At 36.7% G+C, this 16,615-nt stretch overlaps 1 protein-coding gene across 10 annotated transcripts in view; it reads right to left on the bottom strand.

The window, feature by feature from the left end:
* Window positions 1-16,615, bottom strand: part of SORCS2 (sortilin related VPS10 domain containing receptor 2) — a 552,575-nt gene that overhangs the window by 73,546 nt on the left and 462,414 nt on the right. For all 10 annotated transcript variants that reach the window (XM_083834471.1, XM_083834474.1, XM_083834473.1 and 7 more), the window contains 3 exons: window positions 13,230-13,409; window positions 7,395-7,541; window positions 5,906-6,008 (listed from right to left, as the gene is read on the bottom strand). In XM_083834471.1, coding sequence (XP_083690597.1) covers window positions 5,906-6,008; window positions 7,395-7,541; window positions 13,230-13,409 — 430 coding nt within the window. The remainder of the gene's footprint in view (window positions 1-5,905; window positions 6,009-7,394; window positions 7,542-13,229; window positions 13,410-16,615) is intronic.

The following is a 16,615-nucleotide window of genomic DNA, read 5'->3' as shown; positions in this document are numbered from 1 at the left end:
CTGTGGTAACAAGTAAACGTAATAATATACTGAACGCAATTCAGCTTCATACTGGAAAAGGTCCTGCATCTTGTGTAGGTAACCAGCTTCAGACTATGTTAGCCAGAGTTGTGATCGGTATCATTCTAACATATTTTTTTGATGATCTAAATGGCCTGAAAAATCCTCCGACACACAACACAGTATTTTGCCACCTAGTCTTAAAACTTTCACCTGTGGTACAGAACCTTCTCAAACCTGGGTTATTTTGTCCTTTCTGCAGCTAAATGACAAAATAGAAAAGATGACCCTTCAATTATTGAGACTGTGTGTTTCAACTTTGCTTTCTTCATTTCTTATTCAATTTTCAATGTATTGCCTCATCTTTTATTCCTAATGACCAGGTGGCATTATTGCAAACTACATACATACATTAAAATAAGGGAAGGACAGAGATGATCCTGCAGCCCTGAGGCCAGCTGGCATCACTCACCCATGTTCACAGCATATAACACAGCCCAAGGTCTCACCAGGTAGTACTGCCACGGTAAATTTTTTTGTGTGTGTGTCTGTGAGGATTTTTTGCTTTGTTGTTGTTGCTGTTTTGTTCTTTTTTTTTTTTTTTTTTTTGAGGGGTTCTAATTACCTAAAAGAACATGAGGGTTATGTTATAGGCCATGAAAATGGGGTTCTTGTGTCATGAAACTGAGGATGTGTCATAGCACGACCCTGGTCGTGATGGATGTGTCTGAGGGTGAAAAGCCAAAGTATGACAGTTTCAGTGCGTTGTGTAGGTGAGGGAACCTAACCATGGTAGATTTTTTTTCCATACAACTTATCAGAAACATTCCTGTGTGTGTGCTTTCTCCCAAATCAGGGTCGGGTTACAATACACACTTTCACCATTCTTAACTACCTCCCCAAAAGCTTTTGCTGCCAACAGAGCCAGGATATTGTGCTAGAGACTCTTGGTGTGAACCAGTATGGCTCTGCTGTTATGTTCTGACAAATTGTTTGCTGAATTTAGGAAACACAAGGAAACATTTTGCTAAGAATTTCAGATTTTTTTTTTTTTGATTAAACAGTCTTCTTTCATCTCTGCTGTTTGCATTCTTAAAAAACCTTTCTTTGCATTCTTAAAGACCTTTTCAAACTGTGCTTTGGGATATAGTAAATCTTCACGCCTATGCTTTCCCTTTACCTTTCCTGAATAAAGGATTATGTAAGGTAAATGGGTAAAATCACATTCCATCCCTGCAGGGGTGGCAGGCCTGCAAGTTAGGCTACAGGGGCACCAACTACTGTCCCACATATTTATCTAAGCTACTCATAATTTTGCACGTCAGATTAGCAGTTGGAAGTGATCTGATTTCTGAAAGAAAATAATGCATTTTAATGATGGCCAGTGGACAGCTAAACTCTCTGGAATTGTGGTATAGTTGTGAAAACATATGCAGACCTCAAAAGAGTTAGCTAATTAGAGTTTTTCATTGCTCAGGCATTTTGGCAGGTTCCTGCTGGGCCACAGAAATATAGGAGATTAACTTCATTTAAAATTTACTACTGATTTATGTGTTCTAACCACTACTTATCACTGCATTTACCCATATTTTTTATGTGATTTTAGACATGCTTACTCTGAGAAGAAATAATCCCCACATGCAACACTTTGATAATCCTTCAAATACGGAAAATATTTTCCAGATGTTTAAATTTAGCATACAGACAGATACCTGCACCAAAAAGAGGAATGCACCTTACCTGCATTGCCTGGTAATTAATACATCCATAGCATCTCTTTAGCCAATGAACAAGCTAAAAATTCATAGTTTGTAAACTACCAGTCAGTGTAGAACAAGCATGTGACCAATTTGTGTTTCAATGTCCCAGATAGGCTGTTTTTGCTTGACAAACTGAAGTAGTGTTTAGCTGAGAGAGTGATTCACACAAAGTCAAGGGACATGTTGACATGAGAAAAATCTTTAGGAATTGCAGGATCTTCACTGCGAAGAGCACTAGGAAATGCTCTGTCATCTCCCTGTTATCTCATCCTTTTTGTAGTGGCAGCTCGGTATGCTACTTTGGTGAAAAACTATATAAATTTATCACGATGCATGCAATGTATTTGGGCCAGACATGACAAAAAGTAAACTGAACTTTCTATCACTTCCTGAATTCACACAAAAGTGCAAAATTTACTGTTTGCTTGACTTGCCATCTGGATTGGAGGCTAAGCAGAGAATTATAGTAAACTAGCACCTGAAAAATCTACACTTCTCTAAACATTTTTCATAGGAAAGTCTTTCACAAGTTTATAGTAAAAATTTACACGTCAATTGACACACATTTCATAGCTGATGCTGTGAAAAAAAAAAAAAAAGCTGCTGCCAAGATTAAAATGCACAGAAATCAAATGTAAATGTGAAATCCTATTACATTTCTTAAAGGGAGCAAGCCAGTTATTTGAAAGAACACTTTAAAATGCAGCTATAAAGTTTAATATTAGTCTGCACAATTTAGATATATATTTATAAGCTACAAATATACATACCTCATAACTATTTATGCAACTTTAATAGAGTGCAATTTTCACTTGTAAATGTGAGTTTGAAAAGGTGCAATTTTAACATCATATTATTGCATTTTTCCCAAATGCTCAAGGCTTTAATGCTGTTTGCCACTTAATTATTCTTTTAAGTTAAAACAATATTCAGTAGTCTCTGTGCTCTGATTTTCAAGCATAGTATCAAATCTATCCACAAGTCACGGGTTAGGTTTTCAACTGTCACAAGTGTGTTATATAATGTTTCTATAATGTACCCAACTCCATTTTAAAGGATTTTATTATTATTGTTATTATTGTTGTTATCATTATTATTTTGGCTTGGCCTTTTGATTAGTAACCGCACTGCTCTTACTGAGAGAAGCAGTTTCACTGCTCTTATGGTTAGAAACTTCCTCTGAGTTCCAGTTCTTATCCAGTTGTTTACATCATACGTTAAGCATCTCTTTACGGACATTTGTTTCTACCCCATGGTTACACTTTCAAGAAAAATCAGATTCTTTACCAGCCTTTATTTTTCTCAGCTAATGAGAATCTCCATGTAAATAGAACCTCTATTTCCATCAACTGCCAAGTAGTCCTTAGCACCTGCTCATTGGTCCTGAAAATTGATTATCAGAGTTGTACATGCTGTTATTAGTACAGTATTTTGCCGGAGTATTAATATTTCCCTCTCTCTGTTGGCAATTATTTACCTACTTCACCCTCAGAATACATTTCCCTCTTCCACAGCACAACACACTCATGGTTTGTAGTCACACTGTGATCAACTGACATTCCTGGATCTTCATTCTCATCTGCCATTTCCAGATGATGTGCTCTCACTAAATCTAACAGTAAAATTGCAACAGTGTGTGATGTGGCCCAAATAATCTGATTTCTGTATGTGCTAAGAAACTAGTACTTCTGTTGATTTGCATGTGATTATCAATGTTGAGAATCAGTCCAGAAGAAATACAAGCTCGTTGTATATAAAATATTTCTGATAAGAAGGTAAGTTTACAAGAATATCAGGTTTTCCAGATAAGACTGAAGATGTGCACTGAATCTAGATGATCTGAGCATCTAAATAATACAAATGCAAGTCAAAATCTGAGCTGAGACAGGTCATCTGTTTACAAGGGGCATGCAGCTTCTCTTTGAGATTTTTAAGAAGTCCTTCTGCTCTGTTTACAACTACATGACCTTCTACCAGAGAGAGGATGTACTGCCCTATTCCTGGAAATATTTTTTGTACTTTCACACCATTCTTCCCATCTTTTTAGCCAGCTGCTATGAGTGGTGGTACCTCTACCATCTCAATTCTGTTAGAGGTTGCTCAACAATCAAGTCAAATTTAACAAATCAGTCTAGTTCTTAATGATATCTGGATGACATTAGAAAGAACATTTCCTTATGTTGAAGAAAGCTGTTGGTAAGTTTACCTACCAGATATGCTAAAACAAAGTCACAGTGATATAATGTCACAGAATCATAAAATCATTTAGGTTTGAAAAGACCTTTAAGATCCTCAAGTCCAGCCATCAACTTAACACTACCAAGCCCACCACTAAGCCATGTCCCAAAACAGCACATCCACACATCTCTTAAATACCTCCAGGGATGGGGACTCCATTACTTCCCCTTCTGCAGCTTGTTGCAGCATCTAACCACCCCTTCCATGAACAAACTCTTCCTGACATCTAATCTAAACTTTCCCTGGTGCAACTTGAGGCCATTTCCTCACATCCCATCACTTAACACCTGTGAAAAGAGACCGTCACACTGTCCACTGCAACTGTCTTTCAGGTAGTTGTAGAGAGCGGTAAGGTCTCCCCACAGCCTCCTTTTTCTCCAGAGTAAATCCCAGTTCCCTCAGCCACTCCTCATGTCTTTTTTTCTAGGAAATGCACTCTAGGAAGGAATTAAGGGCAAAGTATTCTTCTCCAACCTGCCATCCCTGATATCTCAGGACCGTGCACTTCAAAAATACACACAAAACCCAGCCGAATGAAAAAAAAAACAAGATCTCAAAAACTATCAGTTTACTACATCAGATTATAATGCAAGGACAGAGAAAAAAGAAGTGGAAATAACAGACTCATTAATCAAACTACTGCTTAATATGCTAGTAAAAAGTGTGCAGGTTCAATATAATAAGGCTAGAAGTAAGAACCTACATTAGAATAGGAGTACCTTTATGTAAAAAGAAAATCCTTGAGAAGAAAGTTATTTTCTGAATTATTGGAATATATTAAATGTGAATTAAACACCTACTTAGATACTTCCCAGAAATGTAACTACAAAGGCACTGTATAAATTCTTAGTCTCATTCTTGTCACTAAAAACATAGCAGCATTTCCCCAGGTAGGTCTGCCTCCAGTAAAATATTTTGAACTCCATTTACACTAAGGGAACACTTGAAATCTTCAGTTAAAGTAATAGGAGCTGTCATTCTCATTCAACAGCAAATATGCTTGTCTTGAAATTCTTAGGAAATTTTCAATTTAGAAACCTTTTTATAAGACACTATTATAAGCTAAGGTAAAAACAGTTATTGATTAAAAACATATATTTGTAGGAAAAGATAAGTAGTACACTTGTGTATTTCACCTAAACATAATCTAGAACATAAGACTAAAATAATGTGATTTAAAAAGCTCTTATAACAGTTAGCATTTCAAGACTTTTGAAACAAAGAAATAGAAAATCAAAAGAAATAAATAGATGAACTACAAGGGTACAAAGTAAAACAGACTTGTGAAATTTTTTTGTGATGAGTAGTCAATAAAAGAAATTCCATTGGAATATTAAATTTCACTTCACAGTAACATGGTACAATATGTATGTTATAATGAAGCAAACACAACCAGCATTGTTCCCAGCACCAAGACACATTTGCCTCAGTCACTTCATCTCTCTTTAGGTGGAAAGATATTAACAAATATCACAAGACAAACTATCTCTATGTAAGCTTCAAGAACAAAGGCTTAGCCACTGTTTAGATTAATTTATTGGATTTGCTGTGCTATTATTCACGCTGGAGGAGATGTTAAGGCTTTTCACTTCCACAGAAAAACAGTGCAGGACAAGTCCTTCAGCCTCCATCACTGCTTCATACTGCACTTATAGGGAAGGAGATACTACACAGCTGAGAGAAGCATAATGTATAGAGGCAACTGTTATAGATCTGTCCTAGAGCTCTCGGGACTTCAACTTTTACTAAATTGCTTGATAAAGGGATGCCACAAAGGAATATTCTGCAGGGAAAGCCTAATTTTGTTAACGTTTGTAGCTCTATAAATGCTACAATCCAAAAGACTGGATCTACGCAAAAAACTCCTGCCACATTCCAGCTCTTACAAAATAATTTCATGCATTTACCTGCCCCCATGATGAGCCCTGGTGCAGTATCCTTTGTATGGACTGTTCCTGACACATATGGATTGTCTGCCCAGCGGAGATGGAGGTGAAGGTAGCAATCAGGCTTGTAGGGGAAGAAGAAGATGACAGGTGTTAAAAAAAAAAAGTTAATAATTAAGTTCATATGATAATGAAAGCTCAGTCAGAGAGCAGCTTCAGCTATGTGAGTCTCTGTAGAGAAAGAGAATGGCTGTTTCCCATGGAGCCAAAGTCCAGACCAAAATATTAACCTAAACTATCTAACAAAAATCTCTGATGCTGTCCATAGTCCTCTGCTGTCCTCTGATAATTTCCATAGGATTTCACTGCCTCAACAAACAAGATTTGCAAACTCATAGAAGTCAGCATGAAATTATTGTATAAAAAAAATCCTTGTGACAGAACTGCTTAAAAACTAACTAGCAGCAATGGCAACAATTGTTACTTGTTTGTTGGTCTCAGGTGATTAATTAAAATGATGATTAAAAATGAAAAAAAAATGTACTGAAATTTTTCTTTTAGAAAAAAAAACAATGTGAAAAATAGCTTAATGAATTTTGGATGATCATCGTCTCTGCTTGCTAAGCAACTTACTGTTTCTTGCTCTTTCTACTGTGGCACTTGGAAGTTACTTTTGCTGTCAGTGAAGTTCACAGCAATCTGTCCATGAGCAAGCAGCCAGCACTGCCTGGGAGCTGCTTCCACCGCCATCTTTCCACTGACCCCAGAGAGCTCAGGATCAGGGCCTGCAGACCGTATAGCACAGCCTTGTTCCCTTCAGAAGGGAACCAGCATCTCCAGCCCTCCCTTTCTATGTGGAGAAGGACCAGGTCTCTGCCAGTGGCAGGACTGAAAGCATTTATTTTGACCAGCAACGCAGAGCTTGGAGTCCCCAGGAGCAGAAAGACAGTGAGAAAAATACAAGGTTTTCAGCACAGCCTAACAAAGAACAAAATATTATGGGTAGCTGGGACACATAAGCAAATGGAAATAACATCCTCTTACAAAAAGAAAGGATTTTTTGATTCAATTAATTGTGATGTTTATTTCCAAGCAAGAGTTCCCTTTAACAAGATTATCTTGGATTAAGATGAAACAAAAACATGAAAGATGGAAACAGAAAAAGGCATTGGTAAAATATGTTTGACTGACGATGCCTTATGCCCAGACACAACTTACTGTTGTCATGATTATCCGAAACTGAGTTGTGCGGTTGGCACACAAGAAAAATGTCATCTTTGTGTCAAACTAAGCTCTAAAATATTCTGCAGTGCTACAGACAGTCATGACTCACTCTACAAGATGACTGGACTAACAGTGTACCAAACCAGTGCTCGTGTCGTGTAAGTAGATTTGTCTATTAATTTAGCTAGTAAACACTGCACAAAGCTCTTGGGCTGCCTGCACTACTGCACATCCCGCCCATACAAATAATCCTTGTGGACTTCAGAGAGAGGATAAGACCACTTACAGGTTTGCAGTTTGTCGGTTTGCCATTCATATCAATGTCTGGAGGGTTTAGAAAATCCCAGTCACGGCCTTTGTTGTAGGTTATTAGAGTTGTAACTTTCCCATCAATCTTCTGGTTAGCCAGAAAGACTCCTTTTACACCTCTGACCTGAAACATAAATGAGAAAGCATTAATGACCAGCACATACACATTTTTTCAGCAAGGATTACTGCTGATCAGCTGCTCTTTTGTGGCTCTAAACTGTGTACCTCTGGTAGTTTCTCCACTAGGAAAGTGAATAATACCTTAGTGTCATATTCTACGCTACTGGCAAAATTCCCTAATACATTTCTGCATTTTTATTTTTAACATGGACATATCTAAAACATTATTCTGCAAATTACAGAAGCAATTTATAACTGCAACACGACTTCTACACTGCAGTCATGTGACCCACATCACATAAATATTACACAGAATGGTTAAAATAACAAAATATAATGTAACATCCTTTAGAAAATAACACTGAATTAGGAAGCACACTTATCTACTGCAGTAAATAAATGCAGACAGATCTTCTGGGGCAGAAATAGTGAGGACTGAAATATCCTTTCAAGCATCTGAAATGATTCCAGACCCAGCCTAACTCCACAAACTCCCTCCATGGGTTTAACCTCTGAAAAAAAATAGGTTACAGGCTCTCTCTTTTCCTGGACACATTTAGTTGTTTTATTTCAAAATTATCTGTGTTAGAAAGCTATTACAACTTAGAGTGTCAAAGGTAATGTGTATCATATTTCAGAAGTGCCCTTGGGAGTATTTGTACCTTAATGTGTTTAGTTCTAGCCCTAGCATCATCCCTGATCTTAAGAGACTTTCCTTCTATTTAATAAAAAAGTCAACAAAAATGAACTGCAAGAAACAAACAAAAATCCATATGAATCTTTCTATGGATTCTTTCATAACTCCCACTGTGCTGACAAGATATACTGGAATATCTCTCCTTTGTAAGCACCCTTGGCCTACTAATGAATTACATCGATCTTAATGCCAGTTCGTCTCCTGAGGAAGGTAAGACAATCAGGCCCAAGACTTCACCCTTCCCAGTGGCAGCTTCTGTGTCCTTTCCCTTCCATGACTGCTGGTACTACCATGGAGGCAAAACCCAAACCAACATAATAATGCCCTTAATATATAGCACATCTTTTATTATAGGATGTTCAATATAATATCTATGCTAAAAATAATCTTATTTGTACCATACCTGCTGCAATTCTGAGTTATAAACCAGGCTTTTGCCTTTGCTTACAAGCAAAAAACAACCACAAAAACAGTACCTGGGTTCACATATATACCACAGGCTGTGAGATTGTAGCAGTATGAATGTATTTACACCAATTGGCACCTTCTAAGGTCTGGTGCTAGGGATTTGTATAGTTATGTTATTACACAACAAAGTATACTCAAGCTCTTTGGTACTCTGCGTGATCAGTACGAAGTGTTTAAAAGAAGACTCACCAGTTAAGATATATAAATATCCCAGGACCTGTTCAGTTCAACACCCTGACACCTCCACGATAAGAGTCAACCAAAAAAACTATGACTGGCCAAGGCCTGGGATTTTTTTCACCAAGAAGACACTTATGTGACAATAACTTTGCCATGCACATGTCTGATACCTTCCATGGGCAAAATGCAGTGACTCCAGATGGGAACATTCTGCCTAAGAATGCTCTGATTTCTATAGATTCTAGTTTGAGTCATATAGATAAAGTGCAAGAGCATCAGTCATGGTGAGCATTACCTATTTTTCCCCTTTGATAAAAGGTTGTCAATATTTTAAAAATCAAAGAAAACTTGACGTTGATGTTAATGTGGTAATGTCTTTGTGTTAGTTACAAGACAGCAAATTCTGACATTTACTTAATATTTTAATATTCCACCCAGTGGTGTGAGGTAAGATCTTGCATTAAGTTTGAAGGTTTTCTTAAGAGTGCCCCTGTTTACCTTACAATTATTTACAAGGTTTTTTGAATTTTGGAAAAATTCTAGAAAACGTGTATCAACTTACACCAACTTAAAAATGTGTATCATCATTTACAGCATAGTATAGCAACATGTAGCAACACTGAAGCAGTCATTTCAACTAAAGGCACAAGACAGCCAGGTCTCAGCTTGAGCAGGAATATTTGCCTCTTGCTGACATGATTCAGTCTTGGACTTACTATTTGCTTTTTATCAGAAACACTTACTGGCTTTTGGTTGTTTTTTTTGTTTGTTTTTTTATTTTTTTTAATTTTTTTTCCCCACTACAATTTATTAACTCCCTTTGACATTCATTTAAGAAAAGATCTACATTTAGGTTGAAGAGAAAGCACCTAAACAAGCAGGCTACAGACTTGATACCTACTGTTCATAAATATATGATTTATTTTGTTTTCTTGACTGAAATCTACAGGGAGTAAGAGAGTTCTGCTGGTTACAGTAATAGCCTAGAACCTAGAAATATATTTAAGTCTAGAGAATCAAATTTTCTATAGATCTTTTGCTACTCTCTCATTTTACATCTCTCTGATGAACTCTTTCTTACTTAAACCCCATGCACATGTGATCGACTGACTTTTCCAGGATGCTAGAAGCTCAGCATCACCTCCCAGTCAAACATAACAGTAAGGTACTTGGCAGTGCAGGTGATAAACTGAAACAGAAGGAGAAAATAAGGAACGTGCATTCTTTACTTTCAAAGATATTTCAGCTTGCTAGGGATTTATTATGTATTCCACCTTCTGAAGACAGCACAGAGATGAGTATGAGTGAAATGCCTAGCAGTTCAAATATGTGCTGGGAAAGGTAGACTTGGCTTTCAATTTCTGCGCATGCAGTTTTTTGCAGTGAAGACTATTAAATATTTAAACAATAATTAGATCAGGGACTGCAACTGAAGTTTTCCTCTTCGTATGTGGATGGCAAAACCAGCAATGTATCACGAATATTTTTGTTTCTTCTCTCATTCTTGTTTAATGAATATTCAATCATTCCATATAATCATTCAGTGAGAGTCAGACTGAAAATGCTTTCCATTCCCACTCCCATCTCTAACCTAACCAAGTGGCCAGGGTAACCTCTCCTCTCCAGAATGTGGGAGATAGAGATTTGAATCCTATCAGGCACAAAAAGGCCATGAAAAAAATTTATTCTTCTGTCCCAGTTAACTATTCTCACAGTTGCTTTGAAAGATAAAAGCTGACCAGGACTTCAGCAGCTTTATTTTGAACGAAAGGCATAACCCTGCCTGAAATAATGAGATTCCAGGCATCTATCTTCAAAGAAAATTCAGAAGTATGATATTTGGAGAGGTGTATTAGGCTAAAAAACAAACAAACAAACAAAATATAAAAATTACAGTACATAAAAATGGCAGCTTTAAAATACCTCTCTCCCTGTATAGCATTTTCTATTGTATTTGTCTTGTGACCTTTGTAAATTCACACCTGACTCTCTGTAAATATTTTAAGTGCTATATGTCAAATTTACCTTCTGGATTCAAATGTGACGGCAAGGCACCAAAATTCTTCTGCACTTTCTAATTCAGTTCCCTAGTCTAACACCATGAGATTAGTAACTTTCTATGAAAAAGGGAAGAGTCACATACAGCAAATAAGGTGCTATGTGAAAGAGGACATTTAAGCACTGGGGAGTGCTCAGCTACTTTGATGAGCAGCCCAGTAGTTACCTAAGATACAAAACTAGAATATATCTAGAGTAGTTACCCAAGGTAGGAAAGTCAAAAATGTCTTTCCTTTGGTTTTTCTTGGACCTTTGGGTTAGGTCTCAGAGCACCTATTTTTCAAAACAGTTCAGGGGTTAGTGGTTCCCCAGCAATTTTTGAAAAGCCTCATAAAACTATTTTATAAATGGTTTTGCTGCTATGGCTGTGTATTCAGTGACACATCATTTTCTGCACTGTTTGATTTTCTTTCAGTAACAGTTGAATAATATTCTATATTAGTTGGGAACCAAGAGGCAGTATTCAGATGGTCCCAGAGTGTTTATTAGCAGCAGTTACTGAAATACAAAATACAAAAAATACAACTATATAACATAAGCTTGTGATTAAAATTGAAATACCTAAGATTTGTTGTTTAGGAAAGAAAGTAAATATGAAGAATGTATGCTGCCAATTGTATAGCTCTTTTTCATATAGGAGGCATAACAGGATCCAGCTTAGAAGTAGTATTTTCAAACATGCTTGTGTCAAATTCCTTACTGGTTCATAGTTTGGCAGCACATGATACAAATTTCAAGGGCATGCTGCTTTTGTGTAGTCACTTAATACTTTGCCTTTCCTTTCCTTTTTTTTTTTTTTTTCTTCTATGATGGAAATATTTGACAATTATTTCACATTCACATTTGCAATGTGAGCAGAAATGAAATATGGTACAAAAGATAAAGTGTATAAGAGAAAATTAATACAGACAAGTAAAAGAGTTTATAGCAGATGTACAAGTAAAAGATGAAGTGAGGTCAGCAAAAGATAATGAGGACAGTGCAAATTTTAAGGAGAATTACACACTTGATAATTTTGGAAATTATCAACCATCAAGGATCATCTCTGTGTTGCAATGGAGATTCCTGTCCCCAGGTTGGGATACATGCATTAAGATGTCCAAAGGGAAAAACAAACAAAAAAACAAACAAACATGAATAAACAAACCAAACAAACAAACAAAAACAAAACAAGCAAACAAAAATAAGACTAAACAGTATCTTGATCCCAAGGACTGTAACGTCTTATCTTTATTACCTATACAGTGTAAATTATCCATACGTTACTTGTAGATATGATCAGATGATCACTTTTAATAAAGAAGATGAACACTATTTATTTATTGTACAGGCTATCTGAAAGCTGTAGGCTTTCTTACTGTAGATAAATAAATTTTTCCTCCTACAATGCAGCTCTAAAGACATGGAATTGTCTTTCAATTATTCTTTATCATTTGCACAACTTCTTTTTAATGCAACCCTACAAATTAATCGAGTGTACACAATAATCTAGGATATCTCCCTCTTGTGCATTATCAAATATATCTTCAGTAACACTTGAAATCCTTGGTGAAACTGAGTTAAGTAAATAACTCTTGTAGACAAAAGGACAGTGAGGGATGGCATCTCCGTACAAGTGATGTGAAATTACATGCTCCGGGTTATGCAAGGAGAAGAGATAGTACCTGACTCCCTTTCAGCTTTGCTTCCTGCAGGAGTGACCAGGAGCAAAGATCTGCAAAATAATGCTCTCGATAAATCACCCTGTGGGAATGTGGCTACACACAATGTGTAGATTCACTCATTAAGAAGACCCATTTCTAAATAGGGACAGCACAGAAAATAATCAGTGCCTACATTGGTAATTGGTAAATGTTTTACTACAGCCATTTGATAAGTAAAAGCTAAACAAAGATGAAGGAGATAAAGGCAACAACAACAAAAAAACCACTATCATTTTCCCACACCAAGAAGAACCTAATTAGAGCCATATGTAGGCAGCTACATACTTCTTACTTCAACAATAAATTACACTGCCAGATTTCCTATCTTACAGAAACCCTTGACCAATTCTGGTCTTGCACATCCTTGTAACCCAATCTAGTTCTTGGAGCCCACAGCACGCTACAAGGGAAGGAAGAAAAAACATAAATAGAAACGATGCACTATCAACGAATAAGAAATCCTAGTCTTTTCACATTAAAGATAACTGTGAAAATCTACTAACATAAAATTAATTATATCCCTAATCAAAATAAAAGAATGAAACCTCTACCCGGACTACAGACACTGGAAGAGATAAAAGCCTACCTCCAGAATATCTATCAGGACATTCTCTTCTGGTTGCTTTGTGCTCCGGACGTTCTCCAGCAGGATGGAGTAGTAAACACCTTGTGGGTCAGACTGGTACAGGTTGTATGTGTCTGTCTGGTACCATTCCTGAACAGCCACAAATACCTGGTTTTCGTCTGTGCTGATTATCTGTAAATCCTGTAGAAAAAAAAAAATAATAAAATAATTAAAACAAAATATATATATATAGAGAGAGAGAAATTACTCACTTTTTCATCATTTCTACAAAACAAATAATAAGCCTACAAGAAGAGCTGAATACCAGAAGGAGTGGAGGGAGCGTGGGGGGTGGTAAAATGCACCTGAATGCTAGGTGACAGTAATCTCCCAGTCTAGTACTAATCAGCACACTGCATCCCACCACTCTAGGGTGGTCAGGCACTGCCTTCTGGATAGAGGTTATCAGAGAGAGTACAAACCAGCTTAGTGAAGACCAAAAATCACGACTGCGTGAAAGCTGCAATCTGCTTTGGCTTTTACATAATTGAATAAAAATCATACCTACTGGGTTTCAACATTAAAAAAAAAAAAAAAAGCTACCAAATCTAGCAACGTCATTTAGGTCCATGGGTGAGAAAGAAAAGTGAATGATTTTCCAAGCTCTGGATGACAGTTGATAGAAAACCTGTATGATTCATAACACCATACACAAAGCTAACCTAAAAAAATAATCATCAGATACTCAAAGAATTAAGAATTATTTCATCCAGGATAATGCATAATATAGCACAAAGACAATCTGATACAGTTTCCAGCAGTCACACAGAGGAAGGAGTATGTATTATGCACACAGCTGATGTATATTACAGTCTGTAACGTTAACCTATTGACCAATGTAGAAAGATTCAGTCAAATATTCAACAGTAATAACATGAGAGTCAACATTCTACATTCATTTCTCAAGAATTTCAGGCATGGATATTGCAACAGCTTTCTTTTAGTTTCTCCATCTCCTCCACTCCAAACTTCTTAGACATTAAAAAAAGACTATACAGCCGGGGAAAATAATTTAACAATAACATTAAACAGAAGAAATAAATCAGGAAGTGGTATCAGTGAACTAAGCTTAACAAACAAGAAAAGGACTTAAGTTTGTAATTGGAAATTGCAACCAAAAGGCAGATGTTGGGGCTACACATGAAATGACTTCCAGTCATATAGATAGAAAGCTTGTAAACTCTTCACAACCTTCTTGATATTATGTATACAGTTCTGGCCACCTTATTACCGAAAAAATCACTAAAGTGATGGAGTGAATAGGAAATAAAGCTACCAAAACTGTTAAGAGAACATGAGTGGGAAAAAAAAATCAGCTTTTTTAAAAAAAAAAAAACAAAAACAATACTTCACAGAACTCTTTCTTATAGAGAAATAAAACTAAGTCCGTAAGAATCAAGTTTAAACTACAGAAAATGTGAGCATGTGCAACACTGAATACTTGGCAGAGCATGGCAGTCACACTTCAGGCAAGATGCACGATGTGATTGAGAAACTTAGATTCAAAAAAGGCATTAATAGAAACAAAAGAGTACATTGGAAAGATTTTAACATGAACAAAAGATGGTTACTTACTAACTAACCATGCAGTTAAAGATTTTTTTTTATTTTTAACATATCTGTCATCTCAACACAAAAGAACCTAACTGCAGTTTTCTATCAATGACAGCTCCCAGAGCTGTTTTCAAAGTCTTTCATGTTGAACTTTGTACTACGGTAGATTTTTGTTTAACGTTCCATTAGTGAATCTCTTTTTATCTTATACTCAAAAATTACTCAGAAGCAGGGAGTCTGGCAGAACTTTTGATTCTTTCCATCTGAAAGTTACTAAATAGTAACTGTTCTGGTGCAAGAACGCCAGCAAAACACTTCAACTGATCCCAATGGGTTCTTTAAAAAGCCTCTTATATGTACACAGTGCTTCATCTCCTGTCTTAAACCACATCTAATATTGAAGTCACCTTTTCTTTTACAGTGTGAGAAAAGTTGCCCTGATTACCCAATAAGTAGACAGAAGTGAAGCAGACTCAAACAAAAGAGTGAGAAATACAGTACTTTTCTTCTTTTTTCTACGTGTAAACCTCTAAAAAAAACCTTACTCTTCTGTGATGCCAGGGCTTGCAGCAAAATTATCATTTACTTTATTTTGTAATTAAAATAACACATCCATACAGCCCCATAAACAAATGCAGAACTCTACTGAATGCAGAAAAGGCCCCTTCCTTGCCCCAGGTACACGTGTGGTGGCAGTAGCTGCACGGGGGGCACTTGCTGGCAGAGGGGATAGCAGATGAGACAGGCTCATTTGCAGTTCTCATCCCTCAGGCTGTCGTAGGAGCTGCAGAGCCAGTGGAAGCAATACACGAAAAGCCAAAATGTGTGGCGCTGAACGGAAATATTAATCTTGGAAAGACTGGAGAGATTGGGTGAAAGCAGGGTTAGACTGGACTATTGTACTGCAACAAATGGAATTTACTTCTCTTTTGGCTGTGACTGTTATCAAGAAAGAGGCCCATACACTTAGCCTTTTTGATGGTATATTTTTCTGAGGCAAGAACTTATAAGATCCTGGTTTTAGCAAGTGAAATCACCCTTCCACTTCCTTGAAGTTTGCTCCTTTCACTTATCATTTACACTTTCAGATTTCCAGTTCTACTGGAAGGTAGAAATTTCTACTGGAAATTACCAGTTTCACTGCTATTTCTTTTCACAGTGCTTTCTTTTTCCCCAGGAAGCAAAACAGTCCTTCAGTTATACTACCTTGCACTAATCCTGCACAGCACTTTCTGCCCACAGTTATGACATAATCCCCTGTGAAAATTAATGGACAAAGTAAGGAGAACTGCAAATTTCATGACTGATTCTTAAATATCCTTTAAAATTACACAGACTGTTTAAAATGTAGCCGGAAGAAATCTATACTGTCTCTCTTTTACTATTCCTATTGCTGTAAAATTTAATTTAAAAAGAAGAAGAAAAAATTGATTAAGGAATACAACAGGTCTTCAGTGTGCCAAGTCCAACCCATCAGCCCAACTGCCCACTGTTCAACAGAGGATAAGCTCACGTCAATGGGATGTCAGCAAATATTGCTAGACATAAATTACTGCCACTAAAGAGTTAACTAGTAAGGACATCTGAAAAAGAGGAAATATCTTGATTCAGGGAATGCAAGTTTTTATTGCTCTACCTAATTCATGGCCACAGATACTGCCTTAGGCTGTAATCTCAGCAGATCCTATAAGGAAAGCATTCGTTCTGTGATGATTTCATGCTTGGACTGTTGCAATTGCCTTCTTGCTGGACACTGTGTTTTCTCTCTCCACACTCTGCAGACTATTCAAAGT

Source organism: Anser anser (genome assembly GCF_964211835.1).
Source record: "Anser anser genome assembly, chromosome: 4".
Classification (NCBI taxonomy): domain Eukaryota; kingdom Metazoa; phylum Chordata; class Aves; order Anseriformes; family Anatidae; genus Anser; species Anser anser.
Note: the sequence above shows the minus strand (reverse complement) of the source record. Positions and strands in the feature narration are given on the sequence as shown.